Here is a 15,962-nt window from a genome sequence, read left to right as displayed (position 1 = left end):
TGCATGCCTATAATCCCAGCTATTCAGGAGGCTGAGGCAGAAGAATCACTTGAATCCAGGAGATGGAGGCTACAGTGAGCCAAGGTCACACCAGTGCACTCCAACTTGGGTGACAGAGTGAGACTCCATCTCAAAAAAAAACAACAAAAAAAAGTATTACCATTTTTTGATTAAGGATACAAAACATTTTCTCTAGGGTAAACATTTAGTCCACTCTGAGCTGAACTCCCCACCAGCCTTGCCTCTCCCCTTTACCAAAAAGTCTCCCTTACCCCTTGGCCTCAGAGAAGGCAGAATTTGGTGAGGGAAGATCTCTGGTACAAATGTGGTCTTGTGAATCCTTGCTGGTATTCGCTATGTGATTTTTTTTGTTGTTTGAGCTTAGCTCTGGCCGCTAGCACCGGCATCCATTGAGGTATGGATAGTCTTGGGCAGTTTTTTTTGAGAGGAGCAGTGCTGGAACCCGCAACCAATGTCCGAAGTCATTAGGGCTCAACATTCTGAGGCCCGCTTTGTTCTAATGTTCTAATCTCAGCCTCACCCACCATCCCTGCCACCATGGGAGCAGGCGGGACATGCCAAGAAGTCTTTTAATTATTTTATATTTTCAATTGACATATGATAATCATACATATCTGTGGGGCCAGGAAGTCTTGACAGTCTTATCCCTTTACCCTGTGCGTGCAGAGCTTGGCAGGGGTGGGACCAAATTCAAGTCCTTTCTTCGCTGACTGCCACCCTCTCCGAGGAGCTCCTGTTGGCTTGTTGAACAAGGGGCTTGCAAACTTCCCAGATTATGTTCTTTGTCTAGGCATGCAAATGCCATCACTCCTGCTCACCTGTCTCCAGATTCTTAAATAGCTTCAGCATTTATTGGCACCACCCTTGCACTTGGGATGGATGAGGGGTGGTTTGACTTCAAAAGGCCAGAAGGAAGTTGTTGAGACACTCCCATCTGAACTATCAGCTGCTTGACCTTCCTCTTCAGCAATTCCTTGCAGCACCAGGGGCAGAAATAAGAGTGTAACTACTTCCTTTACTTATCTGGTGGGAACAACCGTGAGGCCATCACTGCACGATCTCTATGTTAAAATAAAACATAATATTCTGAGTCAGCAGGTCTGGCTTTTGATAGAGAAGGGAATTTCACCCTTAGCACAGGCTGGCTTTTGAAACTATTGTCCAGCTTGAAACGCTGCAAAGTCAACTTTGAGAGGCAAAGCTCAAATAGGATTTCTGGAGAATAAAAAAGCATTGTGACATTTTCAAAACAATGATTTCCTTGCACACATGTACACACATACATAGGAAGCATTCGTACACATGTGCATCTCCTGTCAGGCTGTGAGTAACTGGAGGACAGAGAATGTCATTTTTGTTGTTGTATTCTTAATGCCTGACAAATAACAGCAATTATTTTTTTGCATGAATGAATGAATGGCTAAATGAAAGAATGAGCAGGTCTTGAGTGTTTGACCAGAGAAGTGAAACTATGATGCCTAATTAAGAAGAAGCGTGTATGAGAACAGTTTGTAACTGCTGCTTAAGGAGGGCAGAGCTTCCGGGTGGGAAGGTCCGGTGTTAGTGTCAGTTTATTACCACCAGATCCTATAGTCTCCGGCACCTGTAGAGCAGCCACAGAATTGAGCCCAGCACCTCCCAACCTGAGGTTCAGACAAACATTTTGTACCAGCCCATTCCTCTCAGTTCCAGAGAAGGACAGTGGCTTCTGCACATGACACAGCCAGCCGGTGACGGAGTCGAGATGAGAACACAAGCTTGTTCACAGAGGACACCAGATCTCAGCCAAAGTGACCCCTGTCACTTGGCGTAAAGGCTCAGTTCAGTCAGAGACGAGGGATGAGGCACAGTGTACACCACGGAAGATGTCCTCATCAGCTTTGGGATTTAAGGCAACATCTTTTGGAGGCATCTAGGCAGTGTAGGAAGAGCCAGAGAACCAGGCAGGGAGAGCACGCCCCTCTCTGCAAACTCAATAGCTCCCAAGCCAAGGCTCCTAGCTTTCCCCCAAGTAAGAAAAGACGGCAGACAGTGCTGGCTGGCTCTAGGGTGATTTACCTTCCTGAAATACCTCCATTTAAATGCGAATTTCCCTAGAACTGAGGGGTGATGGCTCTTGCACGCTGGTTGCTGTGTATTAAGGTACCCAAAACACACATATTCTTAAAAGTGGGCAGCAGGCAGCAAAGACCTGAGGAAGGGTAGGACAGAGTGGCAGAAGAGTCCAGCTTCCCTTGTTTGTCTTTGCTGTCAGCACGGCTGATCAGAAGGAAGCTAGACACCGTGCATCCTCAGTGGAAATGCTTTGTAGGATTTCTGTCATTCAGAGGTCGTATGCATGTAGCCTGGGAGGGTAAAGAGACCTTCCCTTTCTGTTTACACATGGCTCAACAGATGCTGAGGGCCATGTACATGACAAGCACTGTGCTGGGCTCTCTGAGACCCTTGGAGAGGCTCAGAATCTAGTGTGTTTTCTACAACTTTATATTTAATGCTCGCGTATTGAACCCAGGAAATGGAGGCTGCAGTGAGCCAAGATCGCACCAATGCACTCCAGCCTGGGCAACAGTGAGACTCGATCTGAAAAAAAAAAAAAAAAAAAAAAAAAAAAAATTCCATTTTTTGATTAAGGATATAAAACATTTTCTCTAGAGTAAACATTTAGTCCACTCAGAGTTGAACTCCCCACCAGGGAAAATAAGCTACCATTAAAATAACTTTAAGGAAATACTTTAAAAATAAGCTAACATTGTACACAAATCCTCCTCCCCACCCATTGAGGCTAAACTAATTATCCCCATTTTGCAGATGAAGTCATTAAGGCTCATAAAATTTTAAGTGATACTCCTGAAGGTCACACAGCTAGAATTTGTATGCCTGTCTATATGAGTTCTAATTCCATGCCCTTTCTATCACTAGATCCCAAGGCCACATCTGGAATCTATTTACAAACAAGATGCATGAGATTAAAGTGATAGAAAAGATGTATTTCAACTGGGGAAAACTGGAATGGTATCATGGAAGAGGTGGTTTCTGAATGGGGCCCTTTGCTGCCCATGGGCATTGCTCATTTTAGCATGTGCCCATACCTGAATGCACATATGCACACCAAGAATGGGAGGCTCAGCCAACCCCTTTCTTTGGGAGATCATCTTTTCCCAGCTGGTCCCCACTCTCTCAGTGTCCCTGGCCCCTCTGTCCAAGCTCCATGGGAGCCAGAATATATGTGCTCTTAGGAATTTAGGGGAAGAAAGTAGGGTTTTGAAGTTTCTTATGGAATATTAGACTCTAATCCTCAATATCTTTGAGATCCTGAAGCATCTGGAACTCTACAGCAAAACACCAGAAAGGGCTTCATCAAGAAATACAGGTCACGCACACACTATCATTGTCTGTGAGCTTTCTTCTTTCACTGCCTCAACAGATGCTCGTGGCACACCTCCTTTTTCTCAGTTTTACTCAGGTACTCAGTGTGCACTGCTGGGCCCTGAGGAGGCAGCAGTACATTGGACAGACATAGTTTGGGGTTGCATGGAACGCACAGTCTAATGGGAAACGCAGGTCTCCGACAAGTTCTCCCATGAGCACGTGTATCATTAGAAACTATAAAGCCCTTCACAGAAGCAAACAGCAAGATACTATAAGGGTGTGTAACAGAAGAACGGATTCCAGGGAGAGCTCTCAAAGGCAGAGGAATAGTGGATGGTCTAAATCAGGCGTCCCCAAACTACGACCCTCGGGCTGCATGCAGCCCCCTGAGGCCATTTATCTGGCCCCCTGCCGCACTTCAGGAAGGGGCGCCTCTTTCACTGGTGGTCAGTGAGAGGAGCACAGTATGTGGCAGCCCTCCAATGGTCTGAGGGACAGTGAACTGGCCCCCTGTGTAAAAAGTTTGGGGACGCCTGGTCTAAATGATGAGTAGGGGTTGTCCAGGTGCAGAGAGAGGGCAAATTCTAAGTGGGTCCTTGTGTGGGATGGGAGTATGCCCCAGAAAAAGAACCCAGGACAGTAGAGCAGGAGGAAAACAGTGGCCCAGCGGGCTGTGGCTCAAACAAGGAAGCAGGGGTAAGTAGGTGGGGTCTAGATTGTGAGGAATCTTGTAGACTTCAATGCAGCATTGATTCTCTCCTGGCCTTCACCAACAGAGGCATCTCCTCTGATTTCCCACTGCTGTATCCCTAGCATCCAAAGCAGTTCCTGAAAAAGGGTAGAACCCCAATAAGTGTTTGTGAAATGAAGGGGACCTCTCACTGCCAGAGGCCTCAGGGCCTAAGATCTACTATTTTGAAATCAATGAATTGTTTCCCTAGAATGTCAACTGAGATTGAACTGTTTTCACAGATAAATCTGGGAGATGCTTGTCTGTGTGTGTGTTTCCGTGTTTGTGTGTGTATAAGTGAACGTTGTGTTTCAAGCAGCAACAGAGCCACTGTTTGTTTAAACAAGCATCTCTCAGAAATGACTTTATGAAAGCACACTTCACTGTGGTGGTGAATAACAGAACTGCGTGGTCTCATCTCTAAATGAGTCAAGCTATCCCAGTGATCAAGAGCACAGGGTTGGGATGCTTCACTGAGCATGTACTCACTGTGTGCCGGGCTCTCAGCTAGAATCTAGGGGTGTTGGAATGTGGTCTTGGCCACTGCCACATTCTAACTGTGGACCTCAGTTGGACAAGTTCCATAACCTCTCTGAACATGTTTCTTCATCTGTAAAATGGGAATATTGATAGTAGTTTTCTCAGAGTTTTTATGAGGTTAAAATGGCATACATACTCCTATATAATTTTTAATTTCAATTGTTTTGGAGGCACAAGTGGTTTTTGGTTAGATAAATAAGTTGTTTAATGGGGATTTCTGAGATTTTAGGTTACCCATCATCTGAACAGTATACACTGTACCCAACAGGTAGTGTTTTGTTTTGTTTTTTGAGGCAGAGTCTCCCTCTGTCGCCCAAGCTGGAGTGAAGTGGCATGATCTCTGCTCACTGCAGCCTCCCCTTCCTGGGCTCAAGTGATTCTCATGCCTCAGCTTCCTGAGTAGCTAGGATTATAGGTGTATGCCACTATGCCCAGCTAATTTGTGTATTTTTTTGTAGAGATGGGTTTTTGCCATCTTGGCCAAGTGGGTCTTGGCCTCAGGTGATCTTCCCCACCTCGGCCTCCTAAAGTGCTGGGATTACAGGCATGAGCCACTGCACCTGGACCAATATGTAGTCTTTTATAATCCCTCTTCCGACCTTCCCCTGCCAAGTCCTCAAAGTTCTTATGCCTTTGTATCCTCATAGCTTAGTTCCCAGTTCTAAGTGAGAACATACAATATTTGGTTTTGCATTCCTGTACACTACTGTGTCTTGACACACTACCTTAAATATAGGAGATGTTCAACAAATGCAATCAATCAATCTTTGTAAATATTATCATTATTTCAATTGCTAGGGTTAGTTACCTAGCAGATTTTCACACACACACACACACACACACACACACACACACACACGAGCGCTGAGAATCTGAATTGTTTCTGACCAACCAAGTTTAAGCCAGCACTCTGCCAGCTCCCTGGTCTCTCTCCCAGGTGGGTGGATTCTGCAGCTGCTGTCTGGGTTTCCATGTGAGGTTCTCAGCCCAGCGGAACTTTCCCAGCGGCTGCTCTTCTCATCTGTGTTTTGCCTCCGGAAAGAGCTGATCGATGCAAAGGCCCCGGGCGCCCTCTGCTGGCAGAGGCCTTGCAGGACTTGTGGCCATTGCCCAGGCAGTTGGAAGGGACCCAGTACCCGAGAGACCATGCGGTTGCTATCTTATTCATTCGGGCTTCATCTTCACCTACCTGCCTCCCTCCTTCCCAGCCTCCCATATTGGCTGGGTAACTCTCAGCCTTCCATCTTCTATCTCTGTCTGCATGTCTCTAAGACCCCCTCTACTTTCTGGAAGCTCAGGAAGGAAAACCTTCCTTTAAGAAGGGGTGTCCAGAGCCAGGCCCCTGCCTCCTGAATTTGCCCATTCTGTTTCCTTGTGTGGTCCCTTTGGGGTCAGATTGCTTTGCAGAGCTAAGATGGACTTGACAGGAAGGCAGAGGGATTGGACGAGGGGACATGGGGATAGAGAAGATGGCATTACCTTCCCTCCTCTGCAATTATTAAGAATGTTTCTAGAGATTTCAAATGGAGATCTTTGGGTGGTAAAGTGAAAAATGATATATTCGCCTTCAGATCTCATTTCCCAAATGCATTCAGCATGTGAGTCCATGGAAAATCCATTTCCTTGTTGGCTAAACAGGGAATATATGCCTATCTTGTGGCATTGGTGTGAGGCTTGAAGAAGTCACATGGAGAACAGAGTGTCGGGCATATGGTGAAGCTGTACGAGCAGCAAGGCCCTTCTCTCGGCAGTGGCTTGTCGGGGCTCAGCGCTCTCCCAGGCACTATGGCCCTTCCAGCTTTGACAGCCTGTATCTGTCACAGGCAACTCCTTCAGCACCCTGCACCCAAGCAGTGATGAGGAGTGCTAGGATGTCTTTTGAAGACATATACCACAACCTGTTAGAGAAACTGAGACTCTGTGCCAGGTATACAGTAAATATTAACTCTTCCATGTTCAACTGTCTGAGTGAATGCTTAGGGAAAGGCAAGTTGAGAAATAACACCACAAGCTGGTCATTTTTTAGTACATAATAGAGTATAAAATATACTCGACTTAAGCATTTCGTTTGCTTTTACACCACATAGACTTCTGGAAAATTTAAATACTAGATTGAGTCAACTTTAAAACTTAACTCATGGGTGAAAGCAATACATGACTAAACTTTGATCTGGGGCCAAACCACCTGGGATCTCACACTTCCTGGCCTTGTGGCCTTGGGTCAGCGTTACATAACTTCTTTGTGCTTCAGCGTTTGAGAGTCTGAATGGGGAATGTAATGGCATCTTTATAGGGTTGGGTGAAGAGCAGTACTGGCAACTGTGCCTGGTGCATAATAGGTGTTCAATAAAAGGCTATTGTTATTGTTGCTATTGTTACTGTCCTCATAGGCTCTTCTTAGCTTCCAAGGGTAAGCTACCTCTTCTTCCTTGGCATCTCCTGCCCAGAGTGAAAAAGGTACTGGGATCTCACAGGGAAGAAATCTTGTGCAGCAGCACCCAGCACGTGGAGAATTCCTGATAGCAGCCCCCACCGATTGTTCCGCATGGCCAATTTGTGTTTTCGCCACCAGGCTGAGAAGATCTAGAGGGCAGGGGGACAAGCCAAATCTGTCTCTGTGTCCTGAGTACCCAGCACAGGATTCCACCCAAGTGTGTGCTCAGTGAATGCTAGTCAAGTGACTAGGGCCTGACATACCCCCTCCATCCTGCTACATCTTTCAGGGAAAATCTATCACCTCACAAGGGACGCATGAGGACACTTAGTCCTGGCTAGGGTTACACGCTATGTGGTGGCACTTCCATTGACCAGAAGCCTGTCTTTTGAAATTCACATTGCTGTTCCACACTCCCAGATTTCAGGCAAACCAAACACCACCCATGTAGGTAGAACCCATTATCACGTGCACACACAGACATAAACAAGTATGACTCCACAGATGGACGTGGCATACCCACACACAGTAGCATGCTTCAATGGCAAGTGTGGACCTTAAAACTCGCCGTCATGCACAAGCATGCCTGGGCCGCCAGTCCCAGGCTCAGCCAGACCGGGGTTCACATCCAGCTCCACCACCTATTAACACTGAATCTCATGTTACTTATCTGCAACTTAAAGATAATAATATTGATCTGGGATTGCAGTCAAGATTAAATGATAAAATGTATGTAAAGTGTTTAGCTATATCCTAGCAAATTATAAAGATTCAATGAATGATAGAGATGACAAAAACAGTGATGATGATGATGGTGATGCTGGTGGTATTGAAGATGGTGATAATGTCACATCCTCCGGACTCAGAAATGAAGAAAGTTGTTCATTAAATGGCTGAATTGATGATGAGCTTCAAGTGGGGGCAGAGATGTTGAGCAGACAGAAGGTGACCCAAGCCAGTCAACACTTTTACAGCTGCTTTTGGACTGTCTGAGATACTGACTTCAAAGGCATTGCTTTGGCATCACACATTTTTGTTTTCCTGCTTCTGATTTTCATTTCAAGGTTGACCATTCCATGTGTCAAAACGAAGTAATAAACATCCCCCTTCTTTTGTTCTTCTCCTCCCCCTTCTCTTCTCTCCTCCTCCTCTCCAGATTATAATTTGTGTCTTTAATGCTGGGGATCTCTGAATATAAAGGGACCTCAGAAGTCGTATTTAATATGGAAAAGCCCTCGATACCATCCATGCCAATTGGAGTTCAAGCTTTCTGCTCGCACACTCTCAGTGACAGAAGGTCACCACCTCTCTTGGCAGGCTGTTAATTTTTAGGCAGGTCTGTTGTCTAGAAGAATGAAGGCTGTTTCCCTCTGCTGCACTGTTGCTACTGTCTTCTCAGAACTTTGTTCAGGGTTCAGTTTTCTGAGGTCATTCAGGGGTCTGTCTTCTGTTCCCTGGGACTGGCCGGCAGCAAAGGGATAGAGGCACCTGAAGAAGTTAGAGCAGGGGAAAGAGCCCTCATCTGGAGTCAGAAGACATGGGCTTGAGTCTAACCTATCAGGTTGTGATTCAGTGAGTCACTCCCTTTCTCCAGGCCTCAGTTTCCCCATCTGTAAAAGAAAAAGTTTGAGCCAAAAAATATATACATACATCTTAGGGCCTTTGCATTTTAACGAACATTTGTTTTTCCAAGGTTGTTTTTTTTTTTTTTTTTTTTTTTTTTTTTTTTTTTTTTTCAGCCTAATCTTGCCCCCTTGTTCTTCAGACACAGTATTCTCAGTTCCCACATCCTGGTACAGCACTGCCACTACTTATGCAAGGGAACATTTAGCAGCCAAATATACAGTTTATAGAGCATCAGAGAGAATCTTAAATAATTGGCAGCTGTATCCCATTAAGAGCTTACAACAGCCCTTTGATCTAAGTCTCACTTTATAGACAAGGAAACTGAGGTTCTGAGAGGAACAGTAGCTTGCTTGAGATCATACAGCCAAGTAAGTGGTGGAGCTAGAATTTGAACCCCAGCCTGCCTGATTCAGGAGACTGTAGGTAGCACCGTATTTTCAGAGCTGGGATTCGGGAAACCAGAGGCATCACAGCAAAGCCACCTCACCATGAGTCTCTATTCTGACTATAGCAGCCTGCCTCCTTGCCCTGCAGCCCCCAGTAGCCTCCACTTCCTTGATCTGGCAGTGTCTCTGCTCCTCTCCACAGGGAGAACAACTTCATCAAGGACTTTCCCCAGCTGGCCGACGGGCTGTTGGTGATCCCGCTGCCGGTGGAGGAGCAGTGCCGGGGGGTCCTCTCTGAGCCCCTCCCGGACCTCCAACTGCTCACTGGTAAGACACATGTGCCAGACCCTTCCCGGGTTCCCTGACCACATCCCTAGTGCATATCAGTCTTCAGCAGATCCAAGGCCGGCTCAGTCAAGCTTCCTCCTTCCTGAGGGATGGGATGGGAAGGAACCTGCCCCTTCTTGGGCTCCTGCTATTGGCTGTGCAGAACCAGGGGCTTCCCTGAGACCCCAGACTCTAGACTGAGGTCATCTTTTGAGAGGAGGTTCCTCTCTGAGAACATGAACAATTTTTCTCAGTGAGGGTTTTGCCTCTGTGAATGAGTCTCAAAACATTTTTCATTGTCATTGACAATTTTCTGATATTTTTTCCACTTCTAGTATTTTTTTTTCCTGGTTCATTTTTAAGTCATTCTAGAATAAAAGAAGTGGACTCTCCAACCAGGAGCACCTCCTGCTTGAAAGGGCTTGAGTTAGACAGTTTGTTTTTATACGTGGGCACTGTGCCATCCATTGGGTGGGCATTATTTTTAACATTCGATAGGTTACGAATTTATACTTAGAGAGGTGATGGGACCAGCCCAGGGTCACACAGTGTATCTGCCCGGACTCAAACCTGGGAGCCAGAGCACCCAGTCTTTGCCCTTTTCACTTCATGTTGCAGCTCCCCAACCCCTGCAACCACTTTCTCTCCCCACTGTGAAGTTGCCTTTTGCAGGCTTTCCTGAGACTTTATGTTTTCTGCCCAACCCCAAGATGCTCTTCTCTTTTTCTGTTCCCAGCTCCTTTCCTACCCTTTTCTTAAGAAATTTCCTAAGATGTGAGGGTCCTGACTCTGCCTTTGTGATACTGTGGTTGTGTGTCTTATCCCCTGCCCAGGGAGAAGTGTCATGGGGTAATTGTCACACAGGGAAGGATAACAGAACTCTCTCACTGAGAGGAGAATTGTCCCCCAGGGAAGACCCCACAGTGTCACAGACCTGGATTTAAATCTCCACCTTCCCTCCCCATCACTTGCAAGCTCTGGAAAACCTCAAAAGAGTCATCTAACCCCCATGAGCCTTTCCTGTAAAAGAGCATAGATGGAGGAGAGGCCCATATATGCTTAAGGGGTCCTGGGAGCCAGGCACTTTTTATGTGTTAAACCATGTGACCCTGCAAGGCCATTATTGTCCTCCTTAAATGGCTTAGAAAGGTCCTGAACTCCTCCAAGGCCACGTGGCTAGTCTATAGTTATGACAGGATTTAAACATAGTCAGTCTTAACCCCAAAGCTGATGGTGTATCCACTGTCTTACATCACCCCTGACCTGTGCTACTTCAAAGAGGGGCACAGATGTAGATCAAATGAAATCATGGATGTAAAAGATGCCTTGTAAAGTATTTCAAAAAATTGATATGCCTTCCTTTTCATTTTGTTTAAGATCATAAAGTTTCAGAGCTAACATGGACTGCAAAGGGCAACTAGTCTAATCTTTCTTCCTGATGAGAAATCAAGTCTATAATATCCTTCCTGAGTGGTTTTCCCTCTTTAGATACCCCAAGTGATGGGGAGTTTACTACTTCCTAAGGCAGACATGTCCATGGTCTGTGAGGAGGTGCCGTGCTTTAATGGAAAGGCCCCTGAACCTGTCATTGATCCTGGTATGTCCTTGTGCAGTTTGCCTCTCTGAGCCTCAGTTTCTTCCTCTAAAAAATAGGGTATGGGCTGGGCGCAGTGGCTCACACCTGTAATCCCTGCACTTTGGGAGTCCGTGGTGGGTGGATCACCTGAGATCAGGAGCTCAAGACCAGCCTGGCCAACATGATGAAACCCCGTCTCTGCTAATAATACAGAAAAATTAGCCAGGCTTGGTGGCAGGTGCCTGTAATCCCAGCTACTCAGGAGGCTGAGGCAGGAGAATCACTTGAACCTGGGAGGAAGAAGTTGGAGTGAGCCAAGATTGTGCCACTGCACTCCAGCCTGGGCAACAAGAGTGAGACACTATCTCAAAAAAAAAAAAAAAAAAAAAAAAAAAGTAGGGTATGATAATTATGTTTTATGATTCTAATGAGAAATAGAGATCATGTATTTAAAATGCATGGTACACTATGGGTATCTGTTAGTGGTTCAGATTGTTACAATTCTGTGTTTTGACTCAAGGATCTTTAGAGATTTCCTAATAAAGGGAACTGCTGCATTTCAAGAGATTTTTTTGTTTCTTTTTTGTTTTTTAATTACCAGGAAAAAATTCCTCCCCGCATCACAAAGCTTCATTCCAACTATAATCCCCAGGTTGGGAGCTGGGATAGGTAGGGCAAGATGGGAGTCAGTGATAGGGTAACCCAGGAATGAGTTTATGGTCAGGAACGGAGTGAGAGTTAGGCAGTCAGTGGATAGGCATTTACTGAGAGGTGACTATATGCCAGGCTCTCTTCTAGGCTCTGTAGAAGGGGAAGAATTTAGACCATGATTTTGACCTCAAGAAGCTGACATTCATTCCGGTGGAGAAGTTTTTATTTCAGGCTTGAATCCAGGAACAAGCAGGGATGGAAGGAAGTGAGGGATGGAGTGAGAAGATGGTTTTATAAATGACTTGATAATCAGAAACTTTTTGTTTTGTTTTTACATTTGTACTTCATGCCACCAAGTGAAAGAGCTGCCTCTCAGTAGCCTGCATCTTTCTGCCTCCCTCTGTTGGAGACAGGCCTTGGTTGCCAATGCCCCCACCAGGCGTGCTTTGAACATAATGAGCAATAATGCAAGGAGCAGAGACTGCCTTGTCCCTGGTGTCTGAATCTTCTTGTGCAGATGTTTTCTCTGCCCTTAGTCAAAAACACGGCCCTCCCCTTCCTCCCTCCACACAATCTCCTTTTCTCCCCAGTCTCTGCAAAGCAAGGACAGGAGAGGAAGAGCAGATAAACAAAGAGGACATATTTATAACAAACAACCTCACTCCAGTGGACATATCTTTGGGGATCATGAATATTTTACTTTAAAATGAAAGCCTCTAAAAAACTATTTTATTCCTGAAAAGGCTAAGGAGGATAAGGAGGGGAAAAAAAAAAGTTGACAGTAATGGACAACTTTAATACTGCAGTAACGTCCAGGAAGAAATCATTTGTTCTGATGAGATTCTCATTTTAATCTTGGTATCAAATATCTCTTTAAGTGCCTACTCACCAGGGGACAAGAGAAAAGGATAGAAAATGTGCCTGCCATTTGCAGAGGCACAAGAAAGCATGGATACATAAAAACAGTAATAATAACTGCTGATGTGACCAGCATCTTTTTAATGTATTTTTGTTCAGCTTATAAAAGAGTGAGTTTGCAAAGCTTAGAGTAGAAAACTTAGAAAATAGAGATGAATAGAAATCAGAAAGAAAGAATTTTTCATATACCACTGCCCAAAGTTAATGATTTTATAACACTTTGTTGTGTCTTTTTTTTTTTATTTTTTGTTTACACCTGTGTTTCCTGAAATCTATTTTTTATAAAACATGAATTCCAAAGGAACTTTTATGCAAAAGAGGTTTTATGGTCAAAGAAGTTTGCACACAGCCTTCATGCATATTAACCTAATCAAGATGCTGAGAAATTACACAGTTAAACTTTGTATTGCCTGTGTTTCTCAGTCTTACTCGAAATGGAGTTTATTTATATATATACATATTTTACATAAGACCTATGAACATCCACATTTCCTTGTTAAGAAATGATAGTCTATATAGGGGTAAGCAAACATAAAGGGAAAGGTAATAAAATGTGTTAGGCTTTGCAGGTGGTCTGTATTCCAGCTGCTCAACTCTGCTGTCATAGTGTGAAAGCAGCTATAGATAACACATAACAAATAGGCTGTAGCTTGCTTATACCTGGTCTATATCCACAACATTTCTAGGTTACCAAAGGGCTCCCAGTTCTAGTACCTTACTTGAGCCTCATAACATGCTTATGAAATAAGAGCATCAGAGATAGCTAGTGTCAGATGTGGAAACTGAAGCACTGAGATATCTCGTGCCTGGTGGCAAGTTGCCAATGAGGTTAGGTAAGACAGATCTGACCTGAGGTTGCTCTTGCTTATAGGATAAAGGGGACTTGCAAGCTATAGAGCAGAGAGAAAAAATGAGGGGTAGGGCTGAGATTAGAGGCCAGGAAGAGTCCTGGAGGTGGGGTTCAGATAAAATTGTCAATCCCAATGAAAGCCTGCATTTCACAGAGGTGTCCATTACCCAGAGCCAAGAGCTGCAGGGTGAGCATTGTAGTGTGAAGCATCTTGATTCTAGGCTTATGTGACCATCTTATTTCCTCTCCCAGGAGATATCAGGTATGACGAGGCCATGGGTTACCCCATGGTGCAGCAGTGGCGGGTCCGGAGCAACCTCTATCGTGTGAAGCTCAGCACCATCACGCTCTCAGCAGGTGAGGACCACTGCCCAGGCAGGCAGGGGACCTGGAGTAATTTAGCTCGTGTTCCCAAGGACCTAGCATGTGCCAGGGCATTTGAGACCACTGGGAATGGTGAGGAAATGAGGATGCATCCTCTCTGCCATCAAGGATTCCCAGGGAGGGTGGATAGACAGACTGACAGACAGTAGGGTCAATGCAATCCTGGGGAAGCGGTGGCACAGAAGATGGAGCTGATTATTCTGGGGGAGTTAGAGAGGCTTCCTAGAGGAAAATCTGCATAGGGTATGGAAGTATGAATAGAAGAGTGGGGATAAACTATCATCTAAGTCATAGTTACGTTCTTGAAGCATTTCAAGCTTAGGAATTATAAATTCTCCTCAGACACCAATTTCTCTTTCTCTCCTGGCTAATTTATTTTCCTGTCCATGTCCTATACAAAAATCATATATAACCCCCACACCCCCATCCACATGCATGCACCGCTCACATTGTATCTACATGAACTTTAAGCTTCAACAGTTGACAACAATTTATAGTGCCCCAACTGGCACATGTTTCTCTCATGCAACTGTGACTTTGCACATACTGCTCCCTCTGCCTGGACCTCCTTGCCTTGAGAACATATACTCTACTGCTCTGTGATGCCTCCCCCAGTTTCCATTCCCCTCAGAACAACTCAGGGAAGTCTTAGTGCTTGCATATCTATATCAAGACACTAAAAAGTGCTTGATTTATACCAGAATCTTGTCTATGACCTGAGAACTGGGAGTAGGGCTTGGGTCTTACTTATTCCAATATCTCGAAAACTATCAGAGATCAGCACATTGTTGGTGCTCATGTATGATGGAGGAATTTAAAAAAAAAAATGAAAACTAAAAAATAAGTAATGAATGAAGGAATCTGAAAAGATGAGGCCTGGCCTAGGATTTTCTACCCTGACTCTTACGAATAACAGTCACTGGCTTATTGTCTGAGTGTCCTCTAATTATCTGTGAGTTCTTTTCTTCTCTTTTCTTTTTCAGTATCACTTTGTTCATCAGCAAAATGGAGCTCTTATAGCCTGGGAATTGGAGGATTTCACCCTCTGGGAAGTAGAAATAGTAATTATTGCTGACATCTGTCAAGCGTTTTATAATGCTTCATTTCTTATGACAGAACAGTACTGTGAGGAAGGCATTATTTATCCCATTTTTCTTCATTTAAGGATTCTGAGAGTCAGGGAGATTAAGTAACTTGCCCAAGGTCACACAGCTAGTAAGTGGCAGAGCAGGGAAAAAAATCAAGGATTTGATTGCAGTTTTGTCTGCCTGGATAAGAGCCTCAGGGCATCTCTGTGGTGGTGTTTTTTTTTTTTTTTTTTTTATTACTTAACAGAAACCATCTCATTATTAACACTGCTGTAATTACCCGGTTGCATTACCTAACAGGTTGATGGAGAGGGGTTCTCATCAAACACTCGTTCTTTGAGCCCTATTTCTGTTTTCTCTCCCACCCCCCACCCCACACTGCACTTGTAAATAAGACTGTGATGTTCCTATTAGAAGTACAAAGGTGCATCTGCTTTAATTAATCAAAAATGATGCTCCTGGAAAACCCCTTTGTCAATCAATCAAATGTTGGCAAATTGGAGCTGACTTGTAATGTTGGAAGAAGCTTGTTCTTTTACATTTTGCTTTGATGTGGCACAGCATTGGTTTTTCTTGTAATAATCGTTGTTGGGGTGTTTGCTGTGCCCCAGGAACTGGGCCAGGTACCCAACTGGGGTGGGTGTGCAGGGAGGATGCATGTGCAGATTCAGAGACAAAGATGGTTGAGCTTCTGACTTTAAGGTGGTGAATGTTGAAAGTGCAGAGAGTAGGCACTCCCATCCATGATGGTAGGAAAGGCTTCTTGGAGGAGAGGTGACTCCCAGGGGCCTTGAAGCATAGGTGTGACTTAGGGAAGACATAGGAAGGCCATTTCAGGGGTGTGTGTGTGTGTGTGTGTGTGTGTGTGTGTGTTGAGGGTAGTGAGGATGTAAGGAAAGATAGAATGATGGAAGTTCCAGGTCACATTCAGGAAAAATGATACAACTAATTTGGCTGGAGCTAAAGCTTAGTGTGGATGACGCATGAGAAACGCGCTTGGAAACCTGAATGTCTAAAGAAGGTCACTAGGCTTTATTCAGCACCAGAGAGGAGCTCAGGAAC

The 15,962-nt window shown here is 44.8% G+C and overlaps 1 protein-coding gene across 7 annotated transcripts in view; it reads left to right on the top strand.

Annotated features, from left to right (window-relative positions):
- ASTN2 (astrotactin 2) overlaps nucleotides 1–15,962 on the top strand; it is a 959,402-nt gene that overhangs the window by 657,039 nt on the left and 286,401 nt on the right. For all 7 annotated transcript variants that reach the window (XM_074395240.1, XM_074395241.1, XM_003925189.4 and 4 more), the window contains 2 exons: nucleotides 9,309–9,433; nucleotides 13,681–13,785. In XM_074395240.1, the coding sequence (XP_074251341.1) occupies nucleotides 9,309–9,433; nucleotides 13,681–13,785 (230 nt within the window). The remainder of the gene's footprint in view (nucleotides 1–9,308; nucleotides 9,434–13,680; nucleotides 13,786–15,962) is intronic.

This window comes from Saimiri boliviensis, chromosome 2, assembly GCF_048565385.1.
Source record: "Saimiri boliviensis isolate mSaiBol1 chromosome 2, mSaiBol1.pri, whole genome shotgun sequence".
In the NCBI taxonomy this organism is placed as follows: domain Eukaryota; kingdom Metazoa; phylum Chordata; class Mammalia; order Primates; family Cebidae; genus Saimiri; species Saimiri boliviensis.
This window is presented reverse-complemented; position numbering and strand designations above follow the sequence as displayed.